General features: G+C 37.7%; 1 protein-coding gene across 4 annotated transcripts in view; it reads left to right on the top strand.

Moving 5' to 3' along the window:
- Positions 1 to 27,580, top strand: part of NWD2 (NACHT and WD repeat domain containing 2) — a 91,533-nt gene that overhangs the window by 52,075 nt on the left and 11,878 nt on the right. For 2 of the 4 annotated variants that reach the window (XM_080396993.1, XM_080396994.1), the window contains exon 2: positions 3,640 to 8,617. In XM_080396993.1, coding sequence (XP_080253119.1) covers positions 8,480 to 8,617 — 138 coding nt within the window. In that variant the 5' untranslated portion in view covers positions 3,640 to 8,479. Of the gene's footprint in view, positions 1 to 3,639; positions 8,622 to 27,580 lie in introns of those variants that run through there. The other 2 variants (XM_080396992.1, XM_080396995.1) reach the window with 2 other exon arrangements.

Raw genomic sequence — 27,580 nt, 5'->3', positions numbered from 1 at the left:
CACCAGATGCAAATTCCAATGAGATAAGCATATTCCATTAGGCAGGAATAAAAATACAGGATAGGTACACCAAGTATCTTATCCAGAGCACAGTTCTAGTTGAAGGAATGTTTTATCTCTTTCAATTTCATTTATAAGGTATTAGAAATGTAGCACTACTCTTGCAGTGTGTTGTTTCATTTTGTGAACAACTCTACAAGTTACCCTGCAGGAAACAGCACCGTGCTCTAAAACTAGAGCCAGTGGGGTTCTGCAGTGTAAATCCTATGGGCATAAATGGCAAGCAGCAGGATATGGTTTTAGTTGTTGTATATCTCAGACAATATGTTTCCCATTTATCATTTAATCACGTTTACTCCACTTCTTCCCTTTCCCAATATTTTTTTTCTGTTGTTCCTGCAACTTAGCCTATTTTAGTTCCCTACTAAGACCGTTGTGTCTGCTATCACATTGATCATTTAAGTAACTGCAAACAGTAACTGTGAATTGTTTCTTCATTAATAATAAAGCTGTAGTCATGATTAATTTCCACTTAGAGACAAGAATAAATTTTTTTAGCTTAGTAACTGAGTAGTAAGTTGGTTTTCAACAGTTTGTTCTACTCAGTCATGATGATATGATGTTCTGTGTTTTCATAGATTTGCATGCCAAAATTAACATGTGTTAAGACAAAGAATATAGAATATATAGCCTTCTATCACAAACTAATCTAAGGGTCTCAGTTACTGTAAAGGTTAAAAAAAAAAGTGAACTATTTCAGATGAAGCAAAGTATGCGTGTAGCTTTTACCACAAAGTACAGAAACCATGCAGTACAGTGACTCCAAGCTAGCACTGAGAAAAGGTGCTTTGGGAGCCAAAATAAGACTGCTGTGTTGGCACAGTGCAAACCTCTGGCTAATTAGCCTTGTAAGCTGTGTACTACATTATGCAAGAAAAGGTTGACTTAGGCACTAAAGTATGAGAGAATATTAGTGACTGTGGATCCTAAGGAGGGAGCAACTCACCTGTCCCTCTGTTCCTTATGTACTATCTCAGGCAGCTCTGGGCTGAAAGCATTGGTTTTTGCAGTCTGTTCCTACATATATGTAGGATGTCTGTATTCATCTAGATCTGGAGTACATTTCTGAGGTGGGTCTCTTGAACATCACTATCTAATATCATATCATAGAGCAGTCTTGGCGTGCATGAACTGGGTTCCTTTTGAATTAAAAACAGGAAGATAACTCCAGGATCTCACCTAATGCACTCCAAGTGTTTGTGAGGGTTGCCCAACCCAAAGTAAAATCCCCTGAAATACATATGGTATGGACATTGGGTCCCTGGCACCAGCTAGTTTACTCTACAGTTTTGCTCCCACTGGCCCACGCAGTAGCAAAAGTCTTCCCAGGTACTCTGTGAGGGGCTTGGATGACTAAGCCAAACCTGCAGGTTCTTCTGAGGGTCAGGATCACTGCTGGTTGCAAGGGGGACTCAGGAAGTCATCTGGGCTAACCTCTCTGTTGAAGTGCTGCCAACAGTAACTTGGTCAACCATGAACTTGTCTAGTCAAGGGCTGAAGAGTTCCAAGGACAGAGGAGCTTCTCCTAAGTGTCCAAGCTGAACTTCCCAGCTGTTAATATGTTACTGTTGCTTTTATTGTACGGTCTGACACTGCCACAGAAAGCTTGGGTCCATCATCGTTGTAAGTGCCTTAGAAGTAGTTGTAGACTGTTCACCACATTAAAGAAGCCCAGATCGTCAATCTCCCCTTGGAGGCCATGTGCTTTTAGCCCCGACCATCTCAGTAGCATCTCCAGTTTCCTCCCCATCCTCCTGATTTGGGGTGCACAGAGCTGGACACAGCACTCCTGGTGCAGCCTCTTCAGTGCCAGGGAGAGAAGGGTAATAACTTCCTGAGAGACAAGTGAGTGAGGAGAGGGGGAGTGAGGCCACAATACTCTGAGTGTAGTCCAGAGCAGGGTCTGTCTTATTTGCAGTGTTCAACTTGGATATATAAAAGCTGAGCACTTCAGATTCAGGATCTTGCCTTGAGTGGTGCGCCCACAGTCAAATAGAAAGCTTGTGATGGAGCAAGGAGTTGGCAAATGCTTCTGGACTGTTGTCTTCAGAACACATTAGTATAGTTAGTATATTGTAAAACATGAAATCATAAATACGTAATATTGTTACACTTTAAAAGGATGTTTTATGAAAACTACTACTCTTTTGAGTTCTTTTTTCCCCATCAAAAGTTGGTGAAGGAAGAACTGTGGTAATTCAGATAAATTGGGTTAAGCTCATAACTGTACTTTCAAGCCTTTTTACCTTGATGAAAATTTCACAAGAAATAATTCTCTGGAAGTGTTCCGGATTGCTGTCTGTTTATAAAATAAATGGTAATTACACCACACATTTGTGAAATATTTCAAAGATATGTTTAAATATTAAGAAGGATATTATGAATTTGGTGTAATTAATTGAAGTATGCATTTCACACTCTCCTAGTATTGTCAAAATAAAAAATATAAATCTGTGTCTTTGATTCTATGAACAGACCTCTGACTTAGATGTATCAGCTGCGGCTCTGATAAACAAAACGTTGTTAGATTTGTATACATATTTCTGATATACAACAATAGGGGGATTGTTAAATTGGTTTTAATCTATTGTTTCAGTGCAGTTATACAAATACTGCTTTAACTGCAGCAGATGTTCTCCATCATTCATAAGTTAACACTTTATTTTTCATCATATGGTGCTCAGATCTAGTGGTTTACAGCAGTTGTGTTTTATTTTTGAAAATAACTTAGCAACAGTGTCATCCCTCTGTGTCTTAACTCAGTTGACACTGGTCATAATCTAGACCTAGCAATATCGATCACATATCTTAGTCTTATTGGGAAAGACAATAAAATTTATTATCTACAGAAGATGTCATTGCTAACCAAATCTACTTCACATTTGACAGTATGTTTCTTGAGTGTTAAGTTGTATATAAATGTGTTGGATAGATGGAAATTAATAATAATTTTGGTGTCATTGCCTTATTGTACCTTATCAAAAAGCATGTCATTGTGCATGGTAAGAATAACATGATGTCAGAACTGTGCGTTTAGTATGATAGCAGGAATCACCTGGACCAAAAAGATACCATAAATAATGGTGTTAACAGCTTTCTTCCTTTTAAGATACTATCAGATTAAAGATGGTGAAGAAAGTTATAGTGTTTGACACAATGTCAGTAATTCACGTTATTGATTTATTTCTAAGTATAGAGATCTCTCTCATCTTTGGTATATCTCTTTGATCCATGGTGTTTCTAATTTGTAAAATTCAGCTTCCTGAAAATGAAATATAAGTCAGACTGATAAAGAAATTCTGATTGCTGAATTGCAGAATTAATTCAGCTGCATTGTATTGGAATATGCTGCAATAGTAAGATGTTTATGAAGCCTAATGATGCACAAACAAACACATAAATGTGTTTGTACAACATACAGTTTGGAGATAAAATCCCAGCACCTGATTTTAATTTGGTGGGGGTGGGAGCGTGGGTGTGTGAGTTAAGGGCTCTTCTTTATGTGATAAATCTGTCTCTCTGACTAAAAGAACAGAGTTTGTCTAAATATTGTTAATAACATCTTTTTTCCCAACACAGATACAATAGCAGAAAGGAGCACCCTAAGAGAACACGTGTATCCTAAGCTGAGAGAATTCTGCAGGGAAAACTATGGGCTGGAATTTCAGGTAGGTTTTTTTTGGTTGAATCTTGTGTTATTTTTTCGTGAAATTAACTCTATTTAGAACAGATTTTTATTATGATTGGTAAACCAGAAAACTGCAAAAAATGTCTTTCATATGTTAATTGTACTGAATTGATGTACTTTTTACAGGCAGATTTGAGGTAAATTCTGCATAGAGGAAAGGAACAGGATTTTACAGTGCAATATTGCATGGGTGTTAAAAGCAATATGGCAACAAACTGACAACTTTCACATTAGAAACTTAATGAAACCACCTCTATTTTAGATACTCAAAGTATTTAAGAAGAAATAATGTTACATCTGAATTACTGTGTTGTACTTCTAGAAAACATACTTAATGCAACCTATTTTTCATGTAATCATTGAAGTAGCACCATCTGTATACTCACATAATTGTTACATTATATCTACTCCAACTATAGGTTTGTCTTCCACTGCAGTGTGTAAAATACTTTAACGAGGTGAATATTGAAACTGATTACCAAAATGAATCAAATATGGAACATTTCTATTGTGATTATATACTATGGAATTTGCTTCCTTTAATGTCAATTGTGAAATTCCCATTGCTTCAGTCGGTTCATGTTTTCCTTTGTGTTAAGGAAGACACAGACCCATGCACATCTTTGGTAAGAGCCAATTTGTAATAAATACAGTTGCATAAGTCACTGGTACTTTTTAAGTCAGGTATATCCTAATTCACAGTCCAGTAAAGTCATCCAGTAAAGTCCCATATGTGTCAACAGGCTTGGAATAGGCTCTCTGCTAAGAGAAACAAATACAGCATGTGATGTTCTAAAAATGTTATTCTGTTTTTCAAAAATTCTGGTTCTACATCCTCAAGCCTTCCTCACATACTAGTATTAACTTCCCATCTTAGCAGCCTCAAAAACTCAGCTCTCCAGAGCGTAGCTTACTTGGAAACAGCTAACGCCTTTTATGGAACATCCTGTTCCTCCCAGTGTATTATTCTTGATGCACATGCAGCTGTTTTTTAATCAAAATAACAAGTTCTTAAATTACAATATTTGGTTTTAATTCCCTGAGTCACAGTGGAGTTGCTGATTCTGCATAGTCATAAATTCCAGAGTGATTTTTGATTATGGCTATCAAAGAATTTCATCTGAAGGCCCTAGCTCATCAGCTGATTGGGAAGTCCCAGCTGCAGTGGTACATGCAAGGAATAGCAAAAGATATTTAAATAATATAGCATATTTCTCCTGTTACAATCATGTGATATTAAATGGAAAACATCAGCTCTTTATTTCTCAGTCATCTTTGAGGAGACATCTCAGTGACAGGAGGGAAATGTCTATTCCAAGGAGATCATGAACCACTGAGTTCTTTGTGAGATAAAACACATCTTTCTTCACATGAGTTGCAATGTAGTCTCTAGGGGAGGAATAATTACGTTTACTCTAGTTGATATTCGTGGAAGCAAATTATTTTATTATATAGTTTCAACACCGGGAGCATCCTTATGTGATACGAGGCCTGAGAGACAGCTCCACTGACACATTTTTGAAAACAGCTAGAAAGCTCTCGCATTTCTGTGGAATCAAAGTATGAAAACTTGTACAAAAAATTACAAAGGGAAAATAGTAAGGCATTTTGGATGAGACTGTGAGATAGAGTTTATCAAAACTTTTTTTTTTCCTTTTCTTTTCCTGATACACTGAGTTTCTGTACTCATGCAAAATTAAGACTACTGGTTTTAGTGCAGTGGCGGTAAGGAAATATTATGTACTTTTTAGATACAGGGATAAATTTGTATTTCCCTGTACAGAGAAGAACACATAACTTTTCATCCTGATATGTAATCTTCTACTGAACAAACAAGAATACCTTGTGTGCAACTACCACAAACATGCTGCAATATAGGGTGTTGTAAAGACGTCCTTTTCCTAATAAATCGTGACCCACATGAAATGCACTTGAGTAATTCATTGCTCCAGCTTCCAGTGAGTCATCTGGCTGCACTGATAAGTGTTTCAGTTGTTGCAAAGCATGAGATCTGTCAGGCATCCTCAAGTTGGTGGAAGCTGTTAGGGAACATAACCACCATGTGTATGGAAGCAGAACTGAATATATTCAATCACTGTATGAATCTGTTGGCTCGATGGACTTCCTTTTCCATTGAATCAGAAAATATTTCTGAAAAACAGGTATTGGTGGAGACAGAAAGCAAGTAATCTGAGAAAAAGACTCAGTGCATGGTGTTTCATACCTGAAACACAGTATTTTTTTTTAAGGAAGGACAGAGATTAAAGAAAGCAGTTGTAACAGAAAATTTTGGGAGGATAACTAACCATAGTTAATTAACAGTATACTCTTTTCTTCTTGGGAACAATGAACTGTTTAAAATCATTTTCACCATGTGATAATATATTAGAAGGAAAGTGGAATTTTGCATTAATGCATTTTTAATGTTTTTTTTAAGCATTTGAAAGCAATAAAGATAAAATTATTTCATTTCCTTATAAAAATCTGTGAAACTCTCAGATTGGTAGGACAAAAGGAAACACTGAATTATGAACAAGAAGTCTCCGTTAGATGACTAGTGTGGAACTGAACTAAGCCAGGGTCAGTGTGCTGTGTGTAAGTAGCCCTCGCACAGCAGTGGTTGTCGTCTCACCTTGGCAGCTTTACTGACAGTTAGAGTGGGTGTTTTCCACACAGGTTTTCCAAGTATAAGTAAAAACATACTTCAAAATCAGAAATACTTGTCTTCTTGTTTCATTTCTTCAATTTTGTAAATCCTATTTATTTTAATTAACATAAAGAATAACTGATAAGCCCCTCATTTTGAAATTCTTGGTGTCTTCAGAGGCTTGAAGGCTAAAATATTTCTTCTTGCAGGACAAAATTATAACATGTTAACATCCTATGTGCCAAAATTGTGTTACCCCACAAAAATAATCTATAATGTTATAACACAGAGAAGGCAGCCACTAAGCCCCTACAATATCTGCTATTCCAGAGAATTTCCTCTTCACATTTACAGAACTAACATGACTCCTGAACAGTTAATTAAAATAGAAATTGATTTTATGTTTCAGATGAACTTGCACAGCAAAATAAATTCATTCAACCAAGTAATTCAAATATTTTTGACTGTATGCCAAGAAGGTCTAATTTTATGACTAGAATAGTTAAGCTTTATCATATATCATTCAAGTAATCAGACAGCTGAACACAATGTGATGTTCAATAATGAGGTCATATTGATAAATAACAGAAGGGAGAGAGGAAGAAGGGAACACTTTTTTCCTAGTGAGACTAAAAGAGAAAAGGACAGAGAAGAAATCAGTGCAAATGAGGGAAACAGGAAGGATGCTTGAGATGTCGTTTTGTAAAGCAGAAGCGCTTGTTCCAGCAAAATTTTGGAACAGAGTTTCTGTAATAAATAAAGGTATTAAGTGTATTTTCTTGGCAGTGTCAGCTATAATGCATTCTATACATTGGGCTATTTCACTCATCATCAGTCATTACCTCTCATGTTTGGCAACAGTGTGTCTACTCCAGCAAACACTGGCACGTCCCAAACTTTTCTGGCAGAAATAACCAACGAGGCTGTTGGTAGTGAAATTAAACATGGGCATAAATACTTCTACAATTAGGTCTTAAACCTTGGTATTTATTGCTATGAGAAACTTTCCAAGTAGATGAACCAGCTGCAAAGTGGTGAATTTTACTTTTACATCAACCCATTATTAGTTCCTATATTAGATCTTCAGGCTGATCTTATGATCTGTTTAGAGAACAGCTAGTTTTGTGATTCTGTTTCTTATGGAAACAGCAGAGTGCTTCCATAGTACAAATCATATTACAATAAACAATATTGTAATATATTTGTGCCTTAATACAATTTTGATTTTTTTTTAACTATTTGGACTTTTTTTGTTCAAGTTACATATGTGATGTTAACAAGCAACAGTAGCTTAAATGAGAGCATAGTAGCACGTACCATCAGTTTTATTCCAAAAGAATTGCATACATCTGATCCCTATTCTTTTGAATTAAATTTCCCATGGTAAGAATTCAGCCTTTTAGAATGTGTAGTGAAATCACAATTCACTTAATCGCTTCAAATAAATTTAACATCCATATTCCAGTTTCTTCCAGGAATTTGTTGCAACTGATTACCATCACAAAACTGAGTCAGTAGCTACAGATGAAAGGCAGAACAGCAAGCTGTCTGCCATTGCATATCTATACAATCTCTGCTTCTAAAGTAACAAAGACCAGCTAACAAAGGAAGTACAATATTACAGAACCGCATATATTTTTTGCTTTTGAGCCATATGCACAGAATGAGTTTATATCCTGTGGATACAAGTTACACAGGGTGTTAAGTCATGGTCTTGACTGTGATCCCATTAATTTCCACGGAGCCAGGATTTTATCGGTGCATTTTGTCATTATTCTGACCCATCCATTATACGCAATCTAGCAGCAAATAAAGACTACATCAAATCTAGACCTTGTCATGCTAATCTCTGAAAAAATGTGTGAATGTGAAATGAGAGACTATCCCAGGAGGGATTGTCTGGGTGGGAAAATAAGAGGCTTGAATTGTCATTTACCTAAGGAAACCCTGTGAGTCTGTGTAAGGACTGGATGTCGACCTCATTGCCTTTTACTGCACTGTAGAGCAATCCTTAGCAGTACATGAAATGTTGACAAAGTTAATTTTTAATTTGATAGGTAGAAAGGGCATATGATAAAGTAACAATGTTGCATGCTATTTTCCAGGTCATAGACTTATACTGGGGAGTTGAAGCAGATGAATGGGACAGTCCTGAGCTGCAAAAGACTCGCATGAAGCTGTTAGAAGATTGCTTGAAAAGTTCTGCAGGTCCATGTTTTGTTGTGGGTATAAAAATAATCTTTTACTTTACAACAAAAATATAATGTTAGCCATCATAACATGCATGATTCGGTAACAAATGTATTCTTTTCTTCTTTCTAAAATATTTGGTAATCTTCACTGTACATTTGCTACACTGCATCCAAATGTTTCCCCGTGCAGCACTATAGATTAACAGCAATTACTCAGTATTAGCAGAGAGGAAAGAAGGATCATTCATGATCAGTCCCCATAGCAAGATGGGTTTAGAAATCACATGGTATGACTGTACTACTATCACAACAGAAGTATGGACTACTTGTTTAAGGAGGCCACCGATAATTAATTCTTGGCAGTTCTCACACAGGCATTATTGGCTGGCCTAGAAGGACTTAGAAAAGCACAGCAGCAACAAAGAACTATCTGTTCTGATCTGCGTTTTGCTGTTTTGTGTTTTAAACCCAAGACAAGTTAGGATGCCAGGTATTAGAGTCTGAAAAGACTGGAGGTCAGTGACAACCTGAGGAGGCTCTGAGTCTTGGTGTTTTTCCTATTCTCTGCCTTCTCTTTACTGTTGCCAGAACAAGCGTTGCTTTTAGGATTCCATGAGAGTCGGTAAAGCTGGCAAAAAAGATAGGTCTTCACTGGCTTTTCCTATTAGGCCTAAAAGAAGAGACTGAACCACTTTTACAGGAGTGGTTTATAAAGCTTTACATATTTATTTTAATGTCAGAGAGGTCTTTTTCTGTATACATTAGGCTCAGCAGTCTTCAGCTATCCCTCACAGCTTTTACAGCTGAAGCAGTATGAATTTATGAAGTCATGTCAAACACTGTGTAGGGTTCTAATAGCTGAAAGGCACTGGGAGTAGGCTATATATATATATATATAAAAAATATCCTGGCAGGTATGCTTTTCCCCATTCCAAAGAATCATGTACCATAGATTTTGTTCTCATTTATTTTATATTAAATATACAATTCAGAGTAGTGCATTTTTTTCCTCTTTCTTCTGCATTTAGGAAGATCTGTCTCATGTTTTAAGATTAACTTAGTTAACTTGTAAAAGTTTAGTTCAACAGTTTAGTGTATGGAATGCTGACTGTGTTAGTTTTCAGTGCATAGACAAAAAAATATAACTTTTGATAAATGCCTTTTCGCAGCTGCTCAGAGAGTAGCATAGCCTCTTTATCTGTGAAGGGTAAAGCTGTTCTTTAACGTTCTGGGTGTTATCTAGGTAGAGAATCTCTCTAATGAGATTGGCTATTCAGTGTCATATACTGCATACTTAACAGCATCTATTAAAGCCTCAAAACAAAAGACAAGGTAATTTGGGAAGAATGTGGGTTTATTTTGTATATGATAAGTACTATGTGTAAGGGAGACTTCAGTGAAAGTACAAAAAGGCCACAATGAGTAGGATTTGTTGTGATCAAGGATATTTCTCTATAAAAGATAAATATTTATATTATTGCAAAACGTATTTAATTCTTTATGAGCTGTCTTGAGGCTCCATCTTTGTGAGAAATAAATAGGGGATGTATGACAATTGTTTTTCTCTGCATAGTTGTAGGGCTGCAAAGACACTAGGATAAGTCTCAAGTTAACGTCTGTAAAGCTCTTCATTTGTGTTTAAGAAGACAACCAACATTTTTTTTAAAACAAAGTGCTTGCAGAGAAAAAAGTAGATATCCAGCCTATATTAGATAAATTCAATACCAGTTTCATTCTAGTGCTGTAGAAGCACCAGAGCATACAAGGCAAAAAACAGACTCAGTAAGTACCTACCTGCCAGGCTGGATGTTTTCAAGTAAACATGCCTAATCCTACTTAACTGATTTTGGTCAATGATTATATTAATTGCTAGTGTAAGTTTTACTAAATTAAAAGAATTTTGCTATTACATATCTTTATTACAAGTTTTCAATAATTGGTTTGAAAGTGAAAAAAGATCACTTCTGTTTACTACTTATATACTACTGATTGTCCTCTCCATAGTCACCTATTTATTGCAGCTGGAAGGGCCATGGAAATGCTTTTCACTCAGACATCAAAGGACAACTGCCACTCTCCTTTGACAGCTTTAATTCCAACTTACTAACCTGTGTTTTTATGTTAGACTTCAATGGAAAACAATTGGAAAGACATGCCTTTGCTATTCCAAATTTCTTTTCATTATTATGTTTGCTAAGGAAATAATTTGGAAAAGGTAGATTTCTCCTCTATACCTAAACATAGCTAAGTGAGCTCTAATTCTTAGATTTGTCATAATAAGGCAGAGAAGAGTTCTGAAAAAACTGCAAGTCCTTGATTGAAGAATTTTAAAGATTTAGTGAACTGAAACCACAGAATCCCATGGGGATGGAAAAGAGACAAAATGCTACCTGCTGTGAAGGCTGGAGATCACTTCTCTCCATGGCAGAGATTAGAGAAAGAGCAAGCTGTAGTATGTGTTGTTCTGTACTTTTATCACACCCTTACAACCATCTTGCTGGCTCAGTTTCATTCACTTGCTTGCCTCACTCTGTTACTTAGCTTCAGAGCCCTGGGGAACAAAGGCCATCTTCAGCGCTTGACTGTAAAGAGCCTGGTGCTTAGAGACCTGAGTCTGGGCTGGGTTTTATGCTGTCATGACCCTGTTTTTCACAAGCACACACTGGCCCAGATCTCTAGCAGGTTTGGGTAGCTTCCATACTGTATGACTAAATTTGGTTTCCAGAGTTTATTTTTCCACTTTTTATCTCCCCTTTGATGAAAAAACGGAGTTGGAACAGAAAGCCATGGCTTTTTTTGCTGTGTCCTTAGACATGGATATTCTAAGATCTGACAGTGAAAGAAACCTCATCATGTACCATTGCTGCATTTTTTAGCAGAATTTTTAAGCTGTTAAGAATTGCCTGCCTCATATTGTTGCTAAGGAAAGAAATCAAGCCAAATCAGAAAATTTAAACAGAACAAAACAGTTAGTGAAGAGGTTGCAGTGAGCCAACAACTTCAATATTTATTCCAGGTTTTCCAAGTATGGGCCAGAGTAATAGCTCCCCCAATGACTAGACTGGCAAAACTACAGAAGTCTCTCTATGCACATTTGGTTTTTGCTCTGTTGTACCTTAGTGGGATGGGGTTTATTTCATTTACAACGCAAATTGAAGATGATTCTACTCCAACAAACATAATTAGTTTTAATTTATAGTAACATAATTACAAACTGACTGTGGAACTGCAGGCTTTGGGCAACTTCCCTGTTCTTGAGAAAGTTCTATAAAAAGTGCCACTTCCATTCAGCTGGGTATTCTTTTTACTTTTCAATTACCACTTTTTAAATTCAGACACAGATCTGGGATTAAATCAGACTATTCAGAATTAACTAGCAGATATGGAATGATTTTAGAAAGTGTTTCTTTATGGCACCTTGTGCCTGCATTGTTATATCAGATGGAGGGAAAATGAAATTCAGTTCTTAAATTAGTGCCGTGTGTAAGTTGAAACTCCTAAGCTTTTCTTCAGATACAAAACAACAAAATCCAAATGAACATATATTCATAAATACAAAGGAGGAAACAGTTCTGAAAAAAATGGGTAATTAATTTCCTGTGACACTTTCTTTGGGAACATACAGTCTCCCTCTTATCTACTGCCTAAACTCTATCAACACACAATCCAATTAAGGGAAAGGGGAGTTGTTTGGGGTTTGTTTTGGTTGGGTTTTTGTTTCATTGGTTATTTTCTGGGTAAAATCAGTGCCTATTATACATGATCATTTTAAAACTCATAGCCTTTACTGTAGGTAAATACATACCATGCTGGTTTTGATCTACAGAATCATTTATCAAGACTTATTTATGAGGGGAAAAGTACTATTTCTGTGGGAAAAACAGTTTCTGTGCAAATTTTCTGCAGAAATCATGCTGGTTGTCTCTGGAATCTATGTGGGGAGACTGAAATGCAGTACATTTATTAAATTGTGAACTGCTTAAACTCTGCATTACATAATGATACCAAAGACAAAATACATTTAGTGCATCCCTGGAACCTATATATTTTGTTGGGTTATATTTCCTAGTAAACTCATAGGAGATGGCAGTGTAGACAGGATCGTAGAGTGACAGTAAAGGTTATATTATCATCCCACAACTAGTACTGAAAATGAACAGGATTCATCTATTACGGAACTAGTCTCAGCTTCAACAACTAATAGAAGGATACAGGTACCTCCAGTAATATCCGAGTCATCTTCTGGATGACTGTTTCTCCATTAACAGCAAGGAGACACTAGGGAGTTAGACTGCTGACTTAGCAAACCAAGTACTGTGCTTCATATCAGTTAAGGCTTTGAGCTATTTAGGGTGTCATTAGTCTGTAGTGATTATTTGTAGAGCAAGCTTACTGCCCTTTTATCGGGGTTCCCTAAATAATACTGCAGTACTAACCTGCTGTTGACTGTGCCTTAGTACAGATGAGAGAACTGGCAGGCTTCTCTGCACTTCTTTTCAAACACACCCTGCAAGTTATAACACATGGGTGCTCTTTTCCATCTGTGCAGCACCACACAGTCTCTGCCTGAACTGCTGTTCTTGCATGGCTATGTCCTGAAAAATTGTAAAATGAAAGAGAGAAGTGAAAATTAAATGTTAGTTTATCACTTGTAACTTGTAACCTCAGTTAAATATGTCTGTACAAACCTCAGAGATTCTCTCCACCCAGGATTCAAATAATCTGGTTTAAAGAATAGTAAAAACATTTTCTACCTGCTCTGAACAGCCATTGTAACTTACATTATCGCTCTCAAATTATTGACAGCTTGTTATTAATTTCAGCATTAAGAAACCCTTAAAAAAGACCTAGCATTATAAAATTGGAATTCCATTAGGTTTTTAAAAGAATATTAGCAGTTTACAGTATTTGGCATGTCCTTAAATCACCCTGAAATTGAAGAAAAAATATGGTAAATTGATTGAGGAGTTAAAGGATTTTTACGTCTTTGGATCTTTTTGTTCCTACAGTACAATGCATACTTTAATCATTCCACGAAGTACACTGGTACTTGGTTCTCTTTGCTTAGTACAAATGATTGATAATTAATTCTGAGCACATTCCAGCTCAGAGAAAATTCCACATTATATTACTCCAGCTCTGCTGAATCTCCTCAACTCCCATTTCAGTTCTGGTGTTACTTTAGGGTTTATTTCTAATGTGAAAACCAAATACATACAGGTTCTGGAACACCTGAGTTACATTTTGCTTTTTCTCTCCTGGGGAAATTGCCACACATTTTAAGTTAGGGAGGCTAAAGTCAGTTAAACGTGTCTATACTAAAACAGCCAGTTTAGGGGTAATCTAAGAACCCAGTGCTCTTTGGGAATTCAGCTGGAGTTACATGCTCTTGGTATATTTCAGAATTTAATTTTTCTCAAGGAAGCAGCTCTATATATAGTTTTTAAGTGAATGAGGAGAAGTAGCTGGAACCAGACATCACACGACCGCCTACCTCTCCCAATGAAGTATATTCCAAGAAACAAATATCAAATTATAAATTTTCTTCTCACTCCAAATCTGATTAAAAAACCCATCCCAATAAAAGCTCTAACATAAGCGTGTTCGGGGTCATACAATATATAAGGAATGGCTCCATAGAACTTGTTGGCATTAATCTGAAGTAAAGTATATGTCTGCGGACACTAATCCTGTTTTAGATGGACTTTCTCCTCAGCAAGACTTGGTCTTTTTTTGCGGCCTCCAGACCAACAGGCAAAGGGTGTATATCCCATTTCATGTTGTCTATCTCTGAACAACAGATATACACACAAAGTGAAATCGAGCGTGGGGGATATTTGTATGATTAAGATATTATAAGTGAGTTCCTTGATCTGCTTTAGAGTTGGGAATGTATTTTCCTGTGAATCATCTCTGATTCTCTAAAACTAAAATCTAGGGTCTAAAAATGCTTACCATTTTTTAAAACATATCCCATGGAAAATAGCTACAAGATTCATCAGGCAGTTTTTCCATGGAATAGAGAAACTGCATGGGTTTTGAGGTAGCCTTAAAATAGCTTGCATTTTCAGCCTACATCAAAAGACTGTACATATTTTCTGCTAAGTCACTGTATTTCTTTACATAAATAGAATTTTTGGTGCTGCCTCCCAGAAAGGTAAGTATTATATTTAATATAAATGATCATATTAGGGAGAATAAGATTAGCATGAACTCAGACTTCCATTATTCTGTGTAGCGTGTAAAGGAAGAAATAGGCTGCATGAGATTTATGAGATTTATTCTCTCTTGATCCTCAAGAGCTTTAACATACCATCTTCTGAGGCAGTACTGTAATCAACTAGATGTAATGGTCTGCTCTGCAAATGAAACTGTAGATCAGAAAGCCAATATCAGCTATTTTACCAGGGGCAGGGGAAATCCTAAACCTTGCAATGCTACTTCTGTGTAAAGAAACAGCATACATTACAGTATTTAGCAGGCAGTTGATAAGTACAAAGAGAGATATTAATCCTGTTGCTTGCACCTAGCATATATACCTTCCGTTTTCTCAACTACAGAGAGATTCACTTGAGAGATTCTTCCATTCTCCAATAACAGACCCAGAAACAAATACCTACCCACAAAGTAACTAGTTCACATTTCACTCTGATTATTGTTAAATCCAACTAGAAGTAGCTGGGTCTTTTCTTTTTTTGTAAGATAATCAGAGTGTATAATTTCACAAGATCTTTTTTTTCTTCAGTGAAAGATACTGATTTACAGAGGTAAAATAAGACACAGTATCAGTGTTCTTCATAGTGATACTGGTATGCATCCATAACATATTGCCTCTTTTCTCTTAAAATATATGCTTTCAGTGCAAGGTGCTTTCATAGAGTTACTGTTCCGTTATCATGCAATGTAGCAACTAATTATCATATGCTTCTTTCTTCCATAACTGGAAAACCTCACAGAGTAACTTTTTATTCCATTTCACCTTGAAAAGAATGAAGCAGAGAATACTTGCATAGAAAACTATGTAGACTGTAATTATTAGGAGTAAACTACATGTTTATGAGTAAATTTTTGTTGTTAACTCTTTTACATAGAAATTAATCCTTAACAGTGTTTTAAAAAAATTTAGAATAGTAGTACTCACGGCTGGGAAAACAACTTGTCACGTGGCCACACACTTTTGCAGAGCGTATACTCTGCCTCTGAATCTTGCCATTGTATGGCATAAGGCAAGATAGTGTTTTTACTGAGAGAGGTGTCATGACCTGATATATTTCATTCATTTCCATGAGGGTTTGCTATAGATTTTTTAAACATTTGGCTAATGACTTGACCTTACCTGCAGGCAGCATTTAGTATTTAGTGCTTGTACACTTACTTAAGCCTGATTATCTTTTAGTTAAAAATTAAGTGTTAGAAAAGGCATGGAGATGTCCTAGTAGAAAGCTACTATAGATCAGATTTTATTTTGATCTATTCCATTCTTGAAGAAATATGGCAAGTGAAGGTTAAGGGGATTTATAAAGGTGATTTTTTTCATCTATATTATAAATGGAAAACTAACACTGGGTAGTTTTAAAGAACAATAGTTTTTGAAATGTGGCAGTTGTGAAGGTGGCTTTATGGAAAGCTAGATTTATATTTAATATAAATTAATTAAGGTTAGCATTCTCGTCGTAATAATTGGCTAGATGCCTCTCTGTCAACCCCTGAAGTGCCTGATCCATCTCTTCTTGCCGTGCTCAACTTTACCTCAGTCTAAGCTCTTTGGCTAATCATTTATTACTTAAATACCATCCCAAAATGGCAATTTAGAAACTAAACTGCCCTTCTGATAAACAAGCAGATAAACTAGCAAGAACATATTTCACAGAAAATAAAGATATGGCCCCTTCTTTTTAGAGGGTGCATGGATGCAGCAGGAGGCAGCATCCTTTCTTACATATGAAGCATACCAAACAGGGCAGTAAGAAGAAGAGTCCTAGTTTTTAACTCCAGGGCTTGGTGTCCAGAAGCCAGTGCCCTGTCCTCTCAGCTGACTACACTGATAGGCTCAGAATATCTTCTTTTCTGGCTTCATGATGCCTGTATCTGTGGGTGCTCAGTAAGGCACATGGAACAGCAACAGCAGGAAAAGCTCTTCTCCATTAGCCAGAATTCACCTATGAGATGCAAGACAGGATTTAAAACCCTATCACAGTTCCTCCCTGCTTGGGTTAGTGTTGTGATTATTTTACAAAGTTGGGGAAGCTGCACCACCATGCCCTGCTCAAAAAGACAAGATTGATCTCCTGCCGTTTTCAGGAAAGGTACATTTCCAGCTCCCTGTAGGAACAGTAGTAATTTCCACAGATAAGATTATTGACTCCAGTCTGGGCTGTGCGCTAAAATCTTTTCTTAAACCTAGCCCTTGTAGTTTGGTTTTCCACCCAGCCTTACTGCTGTAAAGTGTTACAGGACCTTGTCAGAGAGTTAACAGGGATATGGGCTGCGGTAGGAGTTACCTGCAAGATCCAGAGTTTTATATGAGATGAAAAATGTAGATGCCTGTCACAGAATCACAGAATGGTCAGGGCTGGAAGGGACCTCTAGGGATCATGTATTCCAACCTCCTGCTAAAGCAGGTTCACCTAGCGCAGATGCACAGCATCCCATCCAGGTGGGTTTTGAATGTCTTCAGAAAAGAAGACTCCACAACCTCTCCGGGCAGCCTTTTCCAGTGCTCTGTCACTGTCAAAGTAAAGACGTTTTTCCTTATACTCGGAACTTCCTGGCTGCTGTTTGTGCCTATTGCCCTTTGTCCTGTCACTGGGCACTGCTGAAAACAGCCTGAAAAGGCACTCATCATCCTGACATTCACCCTTAAGATATCTGTATCATTGATAAGATCCCCTCCCCAGTCTTTTCTTCTCCAGGCTAAAGAGGCTCAGCTCTCTCAGCCTTTGCTCACCAGGGAGATGCTCCAGTCCCCTCATTATCTTCATAACCCTCTGCTGGACCCTCTCCAGCCATTCCCTGTCTCTCCTGAACTGGGGAGCCCAGCACTGGACACTGCACTCCAGGTGTAGCCTCACCAGGGCAGAGCAGAGGGGCAGAATCACCTCCCTCGACCTGCTGGCCACACTCCCCCTAATGCCCCCCAGGACCCCATTGGCCTTCCTGGCCAGCAGGGCACACTGCTGGCTCATGGGCAACTTGCTGTCCCCCAGAACTCCCAGGTCCCTCTCTGCAGAGCTGCCTTCCAGCAGGTCAGCCCCTAGCCCATACTGCTGCAGGGGGTTATTGCTCCCCAGGTGCAGGACCCTACACTTGTCCCTGTTGAACTTCATCAGGTTCCTCTCCACCCAACTCTCTACCCTGCCCAGGTCTCGCTGAATGCCAGCGCAGACTTCTGGGGTATCAGCCACTGCTCCCAGTTTTTTATGATCAGCAAACTTGCTGAGGAGACACTCTGTCCCCTCATCCAGGTCATGGATGAATAAGCTGAACAGGACTGGACCCAGTGCTGACCCCTGGGGAGCATGGCCAGCTACAGGCCTCCAGCTGGACTCTGCTGCTGATCCCAACCCTCTGAGCTCTGCCCTTCAGCCCGTTCTCAATCCACCTTCTTGGCCACTCATCTAACTCACACTGCCTGAGCTTGCCTATGAGGATGTTAAGGGAGACAGTGTCACAAGTCTTCTTGAAGTCAAGGTAGACAGTCTCCACTAGTCTCCCCTCATCTACCCAGCCAACCATTCCATCACAGAAGGCTATTGGGTTGGTTGGGCATGATTTCCTCTTGGTGAATGCATGTTGACTACTCCTGGTAACATTCTTTTCCTCCACATGCCTTGAGACAACCCTCAGGGTGAGCTGTTCTATCACTTTTCCAGGGATGGAGGTGAGGGTGACCCGCCTGTAGTTTCCTGGGTCCTCTTTCCTGCCCTTTTTGAGGACTGGAGTGACACTGGCTTTCCTCCAGTTCTCAGGCACTTCTGTTCCCCATGAGTTTTCAAAGATGATGCAGAGTGGCTTGGCAATAACATCTGCCAGCACCCTCCACACTCAGGGGTGCATCCCATCAAGGCCCATGGATTTGTGGGTGTCAAGTTTGCTTATGTGATCTCTTAACTTGATCCTCCTCAACCAGGGGAAAGTCTTCCTTTCTCCAGACCTGGTCTCTTGCCTCCAGGGTCTGAGAAATCTGAGGGCTGGCCTTGGCAGTAAAGACTGAAGCAAAGAAAGTATTGAGTAACTCCACCTTCTCTGTGTCCTTCATCACCATTTCTGTCAAGAAATCTCCCAACCAGTTTCAAAAAATAAACCCAAAGTGAGAATGTTACATTTCTTTGGAGGTGAATCAGAATGAGCAGCTCAAATCTGTAGCCAGAGGTAGGCAAAATCTTCTCTGGTCCTTGCTCTACCCTACTTTTGTCCACAGAACTCTTTCCTAGTTTCATTCCTTTTGACTAATTTTCTCACCTGCACCCACACTCCGGGAGATCAAAGACCCAGCAATGCCAAACAATGAAGAAAGAAGCAACACATGATCATGTAGAAGACAGGAGAAAAAGTGTGGAGGAAGACCATTGATGCTTCCATAGCCAGGAGGAAGGAGATTTCTGATGAAGTGAAGTGTATCAGGGAAGTAAGTCATTCATTTCTTCTGAGAAAGCACATTTACTCTGTGTGATGGACAGTTAGCTCTTACCCACTGTGTCCTGAGAAATTACTCATCATTATTTCATATCTCTGTACCACTAGGGAAAAGCTTTGAGATTTAAAAATAGTGCACTGTGGGTGGAGTTCAGAGATGAAGGAATTGATTGTTTACAGCTGGATTTGGCTGCTCTCATTTAATTTTCTGAAAGACAGTGAAGCATCAAGTGACTCCATCATCATTTTCTTCTTACACATTATGTCAGGAACGTTACTCACAGCAAAAAACTTTCAACCACGTGCACCTCATCCTTCCAATCCCAATTCCAGTCAGTTTTCTTACAAGGTAGTTCAACAGCCCTTTTTGTGTTTTTCATGGAACTAAAACCAATACCCATTTCAAGTTTCTCAAATACGTATAACCCCCCCAAGCCCTCCCTACCCTGTGCTTCTGCAGTGCCTCCAGGGAGAAAAGGAAGAGAGAAATTAGGCATGGCTTTGTGAAACAATGCACAGCAAAACTTCTCAAGACAAGGAACATAAGTGCCTGTCCAGGCAGGTGGAAAAAAAAAATCTATTTCTCAGCACGAGATGTCTTTATTATGCCTTAAGTTTTCTATTCACTTCAGTAATTTCAATTAAAAATTGTATTCTTATTTTATGTTTTGTACAGTCAGCTGAAGTTCTAAAACTAAATCTATTTACGCTTAAGCTTCAATGAAAGAACTGAGGTATGTACAATATTATTATCACTAGGTATGGAGAAACATCAAATGAAAATGTTTGATACTGCTCTATGGTATCATTTTCCCCTTAAAAACTAAACAGGACAAATAATGTAAAGCAACAGACCCATCCCTGCTGATACATAAATACACAAGATCTTTTGCATATCAGCACTCAAAATAGAAAAGCTTGTTTTGCAAGCTATCGTTAGCTTCATTTTAGAGATAGGAAATCTAAGACAGTGGCAAAAGCATCAGGAAGTTACCATTTTCCATACTGAGATGAAGCAAATGTGGAAAGAAGATTTAAGAGACTTGCAGCAGCTCTGACATTCTGTCTACTAACTTGCACTGCCAATGGTTGTAAGATAGAACAAGAATGTTGTTCTGAAGGCACTTCGACCTGTACGTCCTAGAAATCACAGAATACATTTTTGTCTTTTTTATATATATATTTGATTTCTAATGGAAGTATTCTGGGGGGACTTAATTCCAATGCAACATAACATTTGTCCTTTGATCACTACCATGAATAGGCAAGAAAAGCAGTCAGATGTATTTAATTGAAGAATATTTTCTCTGAGCTTGTATCAGGAGGTCCTCACACTGTACTGTATTGTAGCTAGAAGTAAAAAAAAAAAAAAAGAGTAGAGGCAGCTATTTTCAGGACAACTCTTGAGCACCAGCTACTCTGGAACTCCAGCTTCCTAAAACTTGGTTTAGATTAAGTGCATTATTAAAGCTTTTTCCATCTTGGTTTCTGTTGTTCAGCTCCGTTCAGTTTAATGGCTGCGAGTTTGTCCTAACAAGCAGTTAACATACATACTCTATTGAGATTTTCAATTAATTCATATATTTGTTTTTCTTCTTACTGAAATCATTAGTACATTGAAAATAAGTAAATACAATTTTCAGGTTTCAATTCAGATGATTCACTATTGCTTAGCCATTAGCATTTTTGCTTTGAGTTTGAGAAGAATTGGCTGTTGTTCCCTTAAGGAATAATAATAATAATAATAATTTTTAAAAAATTAAGTAATAAAAAAGGGACATTCTTTTTTGTTTGTTTCTGATAGCAAATTCTCAGTTTCGATTCAAATCATATTTATTTCTCAGAAACAAGGTTCCAGCTAATCCTGTTATTTTGGTTTTCATTTTTTTTCCCAAAAATATCTCTAGTTGCATCTGAACATCTCATATTGAATAAGTAATTCCTATAGGATACTGTTAGAACAGAGTTACAATATACTGGCAATAAACAAAAAAGGCCTATAGTTATACTAAATTTCCTTGAATTAGATGTTAAATATAAGGTCTTTAAAAATTTTTATCCTGACCATTTGTTCCAGCGTTTCAAAACATGATTTACCTATATATTTGGTTATGTCAGTTAAGCCCACATCTCTGCAGACAAGGAGGGTAAACACATGTACATGTTACAAATTCTGCATGCCTTCCCTGACTCTGTTGTGCCACCTAAGTAGGTTCACACATGCAAATGCACTGTGTAACCACCTCCGAATTCAGTATGACAGGACACAGAATGTAACCACTATACATATAAAATTAAGGTTTGAAAAGAATGGAGCATTTTGTTAGTTATGCTGAAATTATTCTGTTTTCCATTTGTACATATATATATATATCTCAACTGAAAGAAATTGATGGGTATTGGCATCTGATTATAATAAGTATGCTTTTTAGACAAAATATTTAGAAGAAAATTGAGGCCTTTTAAAACTGGTGTTAAATAGAAATGTCAATCTTTTATTTGTATTTTTTCTTTATGTGTCTTTTTTCTACAGAAATCTGATCTATTAAGATTCTTTTTATTAGCTAATGGATACATTACATTAACATCGCAGTAAGCAGTAGAGCAAAAACCATGTTTCCATGAGCAAAATGCTATTTGACTGAAATGTATGGCTTTAAAGAGGAAAAAGGTTTTTATTTCATAAGAAAGATTTAGCTACCAGAGGAAGGAAGCCTAGAAGTGCAGGCTGAGGAAGCAGGGAGTTAGGTGTCGAGCCCCACAATTCACAGAAGGCAGTGAAGAGCAAGTGACCACAGGAGAGACAGGGATCCAGAGAACTGACTTTGTAGCCCTTGGTTAGGGCACTCATGCAAACTGTGGAAAGATAAGGTTCATGATCCTGCCCCAATTAATATTGAGTTACTTATACAGTGCTGTGTGATTTCTTGTACAGAAAGGAGCTGCACTAGTAGGAGCTCTGACATACTGCTGTTACCCAATCATTGCTGTCCAGAAGCCTGATGAGTAGGGTAGTATATACCTGGTGACCACAGACTTGTCCTTTTTCCAGTTCAGGAGAGATTTTGAAACAGGCCTCTTGCTTCATGGATGAGCTCCCTTATTACCGACCTGGGTCTAGATTATGACCCACTAGCTACAGCCTGCTCCTCACCAGTTTTCTGCTTCCTGGTGAGGGGTGACATATCAGACAGCAATCCACAGTTCCCATGGGGATAGTGGAAGGACACCTCCGGGGACATCCGTGAGAGCAGCATTTGCCAAACCCTGGCAACAGATAAACATAATATCCCAAGGCATTTTAAAAGTACTTAAGTCCTTACAAGTCAAGCAGCTGCTGAAGAACCATTTGGTGCGTCTCAGTGGCACCTGAATGCTGATGCTGGGTGCCTGCAGGCAATTTTCAGCCAAAGCGTGAAGCATTCCCTGCATCTTCAATAACGTGAGATACTCTTTCTACTAATAGAGCTGTTCTACTTTAAGTGATCTCAGTTTAAGTTTACATTAATTTAGCAGGCTGAAATGTGAGTCGCTCAGGACCTCATTCACAAGTGGGCAGGGCTTTCCTCCTTCAGTATTGAGCAGTTTCTGTAAGAAGGACCAGGCTGTGAATTAGGAACAGCTTCCACTACCCAGTTATAACTAACCACTGCGTACCTGTCACAGCTCTGAATCCCTGCCCAGGCTTAATGCCCTGCACGTAATTCCTATGTCAAATGGGGACAACAATACTCCCTAACCCATCATGGATCTTGAAAAACACAAATTGTTTAAGGGGTGCTCAGATCTGGACACACAGAGGTATCTTAGCTTAAAAAACTAATTGTGGTTAGATTTTAACTCCTTCAAAGATGATTTCTTGAGTGCTTATGCTTCAAAAAGCTGGCAGTCCAGGACGGCTCTGAGAAGAGGCAGAGAGGACATATGTATGCGCTTTAGTGTCACATGTGAAATTTCACAAAGACCAAGAGGTAAAAGTAGTAGGACTGATTCCATGAAGTCCAGCAAAAGAACATTGGATACAACTACAAATCTGTACTTTCAATGAATCTTCAGCTTTCTGCATTGGCAAAACAGAAAAAAACTTGTTGTTTTCAAGTTGACAGGTATCTGAAATCACTTCAGAAAACATTACAGATCTGACTTTTCAAACTACTTGGTTTGCAGATGTTAATATAGAACTTATTTAAAAAAAACAGATAAATTAAACCAATTAATAATGAATATAACTTGCTGATATTTGACAGCATGTTTTTTATTAAAATTACCACTAAATATCTTGGAATTAAATATATCTAAAATTTCAACTTGTTCTGTATTAATATAAGGTATGGTATTGGGTTTCATAAACATTTCAGCGGTGATGTCTGAACTAATTACATGACATGCACTATGAATCTATCATATCTCAAGATCAAATCCAAATCTTGTTAGTTTCCTCCTTTTGGTCATTATTGTGACTATGCCTATAATTTTAGTATCTTTCCGCGCCAAGAATATTACAACAAAAACATATTTCCCATCTTGATTGAAACAGTAAATTTTTAATCTTTATTTAATAGTTACTTCACCATCAGGCTGAACAAAGCTATCAAGACTACTGCTGAGGTTGCTCTGCATTGATTCTATAAAGTTTTGTTAGATACAAATGGTTGCTGAGGGTTTTATACATGTTTGTCAGTCTGGTAGCTTTGAACAGTTCAATCACCTTCAGTCTAATGAATCTTTAATTTGTTGTTTTACTATTAAAGGAAAATGACTCATCAGGTGGGAGATTTTGATTCACGAGTCTGCATATAAAACTGTCTCTTGGTACTGAACATAGTGTAAACATTACTGTTCCCTTTAAAAATAATTTCCTATAATATTCATAAAAATGCTGCAATGTTGTTATCACAAATTGAAGTTTTGGATTATTGCTACAAAGTACTGTGGTATTTTTCATAAAGGTCTGAAATAATGGTAATGTTTATTTGCAGCCTTAGTATGAAACAACATGAAGATTGTGAGAAATTGTATTTTCCTTCAATTCTGTTGCTTCATTTTTCTTCACTTTTCTATGAAGAAATCTGCGTTTACTTGAATGTATAAGGAATATGGAGACAGAGCAATTTCCAGAGGCTGCTGCAAACCTCTGGCATTGATACAGTTTAGACACTGGAGCCCCTGGAGGGAAAGTGCAATTCAGAGCTTCTTATTTAGGCCTCTAAAGGTTTGAGTGGTTTTGTAGTACCCTGATAGACTACACTTACACAGCCAGATATAAATTTAAATATAATGACACCAAAATTGTGTAGGGGAGGTGGCTATTCCCTGGTACCAGCTAGAAGGAGGTACTTTCAAGCTTCACCACTGTGTCCAGACATGGGAAGGTGTAGTTTTTCACAGCCTGGCCACGCAAATGCACCCATCCTAAGGCTGTCATGTAGCGTTACAAACAATATTTTATTAAGATTCCAGCAAACACATATAGTCTGTTTATAGTTTGTTTTTTTTTTTTTTTTTTTTTTTTTTTACTAGTGACCATCGTTAATGGAAAACACGCAGTGCTTCTAGAGAAAGGTGTATTTTGGTGAAGAACGGTTCCCCAGAAACCTGGTGTGTTTAAGTGACATAACCTAGCATTTGAGCACTAGTGCCACAGTAGAAAACAGCGGCACTTACTCAGCATGCCTCCTGCTTCCAACATTGGGGTGTGATATAGCAGTCCTTTAGAAAAACAGTGTCAGTTACTTTTGTCCTCTCCAGAAAAATGAAAAGGAGTTGTGTTTCAATACCTCAGTTAAATGGCCGGTGAAACTGAGCTGTAGATTGAGGCTAGCCCAGTGTTATCAGAAAGCACAGAAATAATTCCATGAAGAATTTTCTACCACATAAAATATTTACCAGAATATTTATCAAATGGCTACAAGAAGTCAGGTACTAATACCAGAACCTCAGCTAACTTTTTTGGGGGCACTGAGAGGAACACAGCTGCAATGCAACATCTGGGATTGCCTTGCTCTAAATGACAGACCTGCTCAGCACAGTATTTATGACTTGCTGGTTCTACGTGTGTAAACAATTCCCTTCTTCATACCAGTGCTGTTCTTTTTATTCCCTGTCATGTTCCTATTTCTATTTCTCTTTGTTTACTTGTCAATTATTAGAATGTATTAGAATATCAAAGAAACCAACTAATTTAATTAGCTTTCTGAATGCACATATTGACCAAGTAGGTGCCACAGGTGTCCTCAAAATCTGTTCACCTTTGTTCTTAACTTTGCTTTAATTGCAGAAATGCCTAAGTTTTGGCTAAAACATGGAGTCCTTGTTCACATCAGTCACATGAAGCAGTATTCCCGAGTTAGGCAAATTTCAGAAGTATACTCTGGGCTTGGCCAGCTCATGCAGCTTCTATGAAGGACTTGTACCACAATCCCTGCAATAGTTTTCTGGTGTGTAGTTGGCACAATTACAGAAGACTGGTCAGCACCATACTGCCTGCTGTTCCCTCAGCAGTTCTCAGGGAAAAAATACATGGCAATGGGGTGCTGGCATGGCCTCTGCAGCTTTGTTTTTGCCTTGATCCAAGCCAACTTTTTCTAAGTTCTAAAAGCAAATGTAAAAAAAAAAAAAAAAAAGGAAAAAAAAAAAAAGGAAAAATAAAAAACATTTATATCTTTACATGATATTCAGCTGATGTGTTCCTTTGTTGGTATAGCTGTTAGCTGCAGACTTTCCTAAACACTAGATGTCAACAATAACAAGCTAGACTCAGTTTTCACTTTGCAGTGCAATGTATATTCGCTCAGACTTCTCTTTCCTCCACACTTCCTCACTCCTTTTCTTCCTAGCACTATGCATGTGTCATCTTTTAAGATTAACCTTAAGTTTTCCATAAACCACAACCAACCAAAATGAGGAGAAAGACCTCAAAGCAAAATGATACAAGGTTTATTATGTTGTTTATTAAGATTTATGGATATTCACTGCCATCATCCCAAATGGAGGACACTCTTCTATCTGTGTGATTCCTCTTCTACGTGTGTCTATTCTTCCTTCAACTAATGCTAGACTTCTAGTAAAATATTAGCAATGCCATCTCTAGCACAAAGATACACCATGCTAATGTCCTCTATTGTTTAACATTTGATTTTTTAAAAAGTGAAGGCTTTCAAATAATATTTGCATAGGCCTCCATTTAATTTAAAAGCTCATGATACAGTCATCCACAGTGATTCTAGTATTCTGACTATGTCATGTTCCTTTTTATTGTGTTTTGCTCAAGTAGCCAGGAAGATGATCCCTAACACAAAATTATTTACATAATATCTGTTGCAATGACAGATAAGATACAAGAAAAAAACATACGTCCTTTCATTTTAAAGTACTGCTGTTTGTTATTTACCTATAGTACAGTGGAGAGAGAAGAGCACAAACTGTACCAGAGAAGCAGAAAAGTACACAGAATAATTCCAAAACAAATTTAGATGATTAAATGCAGTATATTAAAAACAGACATTTTAATGTTGACATTTTAGTATTGTTAATGAAGGGCCCAGCTATCAATCTTTGCTCAGGCAACTGCCTATTGAATCTACTGGACTTCAATTCAGAAAAAGTGTAGACAAATGAATTTCAAGTAATAGTTGCTGTACAAGGTAATAGCAAAATCTGCATAGCAGAGCTCCTCTGAGAGAAATTTATGAGATTTCTACTTCAAGCTGAATGTGCAAAGTCTTGCAATTCAGCATGGTATGAGTTATTAGCCTCACTCGAATAAAGAAGGAAAAGAGCATTATATTGTTTAACTTCTGCAGCTTCAGAATTCCAAAATTAATAGAGGTCTATGAATAGATTAGAACAGTAAAAACTTTTTCCCTGGTTATCTCATTATGTGAAGCAACATAGCTCTCTCTGTGAGGGGAGTTACTAGTTAGAATGACCACACAGAAAAAAAAAAATCATGTTAGAGAAATACTGGATCATTTCATTAAAATTATTATTATATAATTCTAGTTACTAAACACATTTTTTCCTTTCTTCTGACTCCTTGTTGTGCACCCTGAATGAAGCTACTGTGGAATCTGAATGGACAGCCAGGCAAAACCCATCTTTCCCCTAATGCCTCTCTATTGGAGCAGCTTCTTGAAGGACTTGGGTTCTGGGACTTGGCAGAGACTGGAACCTGAACTATATGAACTATCACAATTCCTACATTCCTTCTTTTCTCCTAAACAGTGGACAGGCATTGACTTGTTCCTGTCTGCCAGCTTTTTGTCACTACTCCCCTGTTGGAGGGTGTCAACCACTTGTCATAAGAGCCAGCACTGTAGTTCATGTGAGTTCTTCCTGATCTGCTCCAGGCAAAAATCA

The sequence above is a fragment of the Falco punctatus genome, assembly GCF_963210335.1.
Source record: "Falco punctatus genome assembly, chromosome: 1".
In the NCBI taxonomy this organism is placed as follows: Eukaryota; Metazoa; Chordata; class Aves; order Falconiformes; family Falconidae; genus Falco; species Falco punctatus.
The sequence above is the reverse complement of the archived record's forward strand: the minus strand, read 5'-3'. Positions and strand labels throughout refer to the sequence as shown.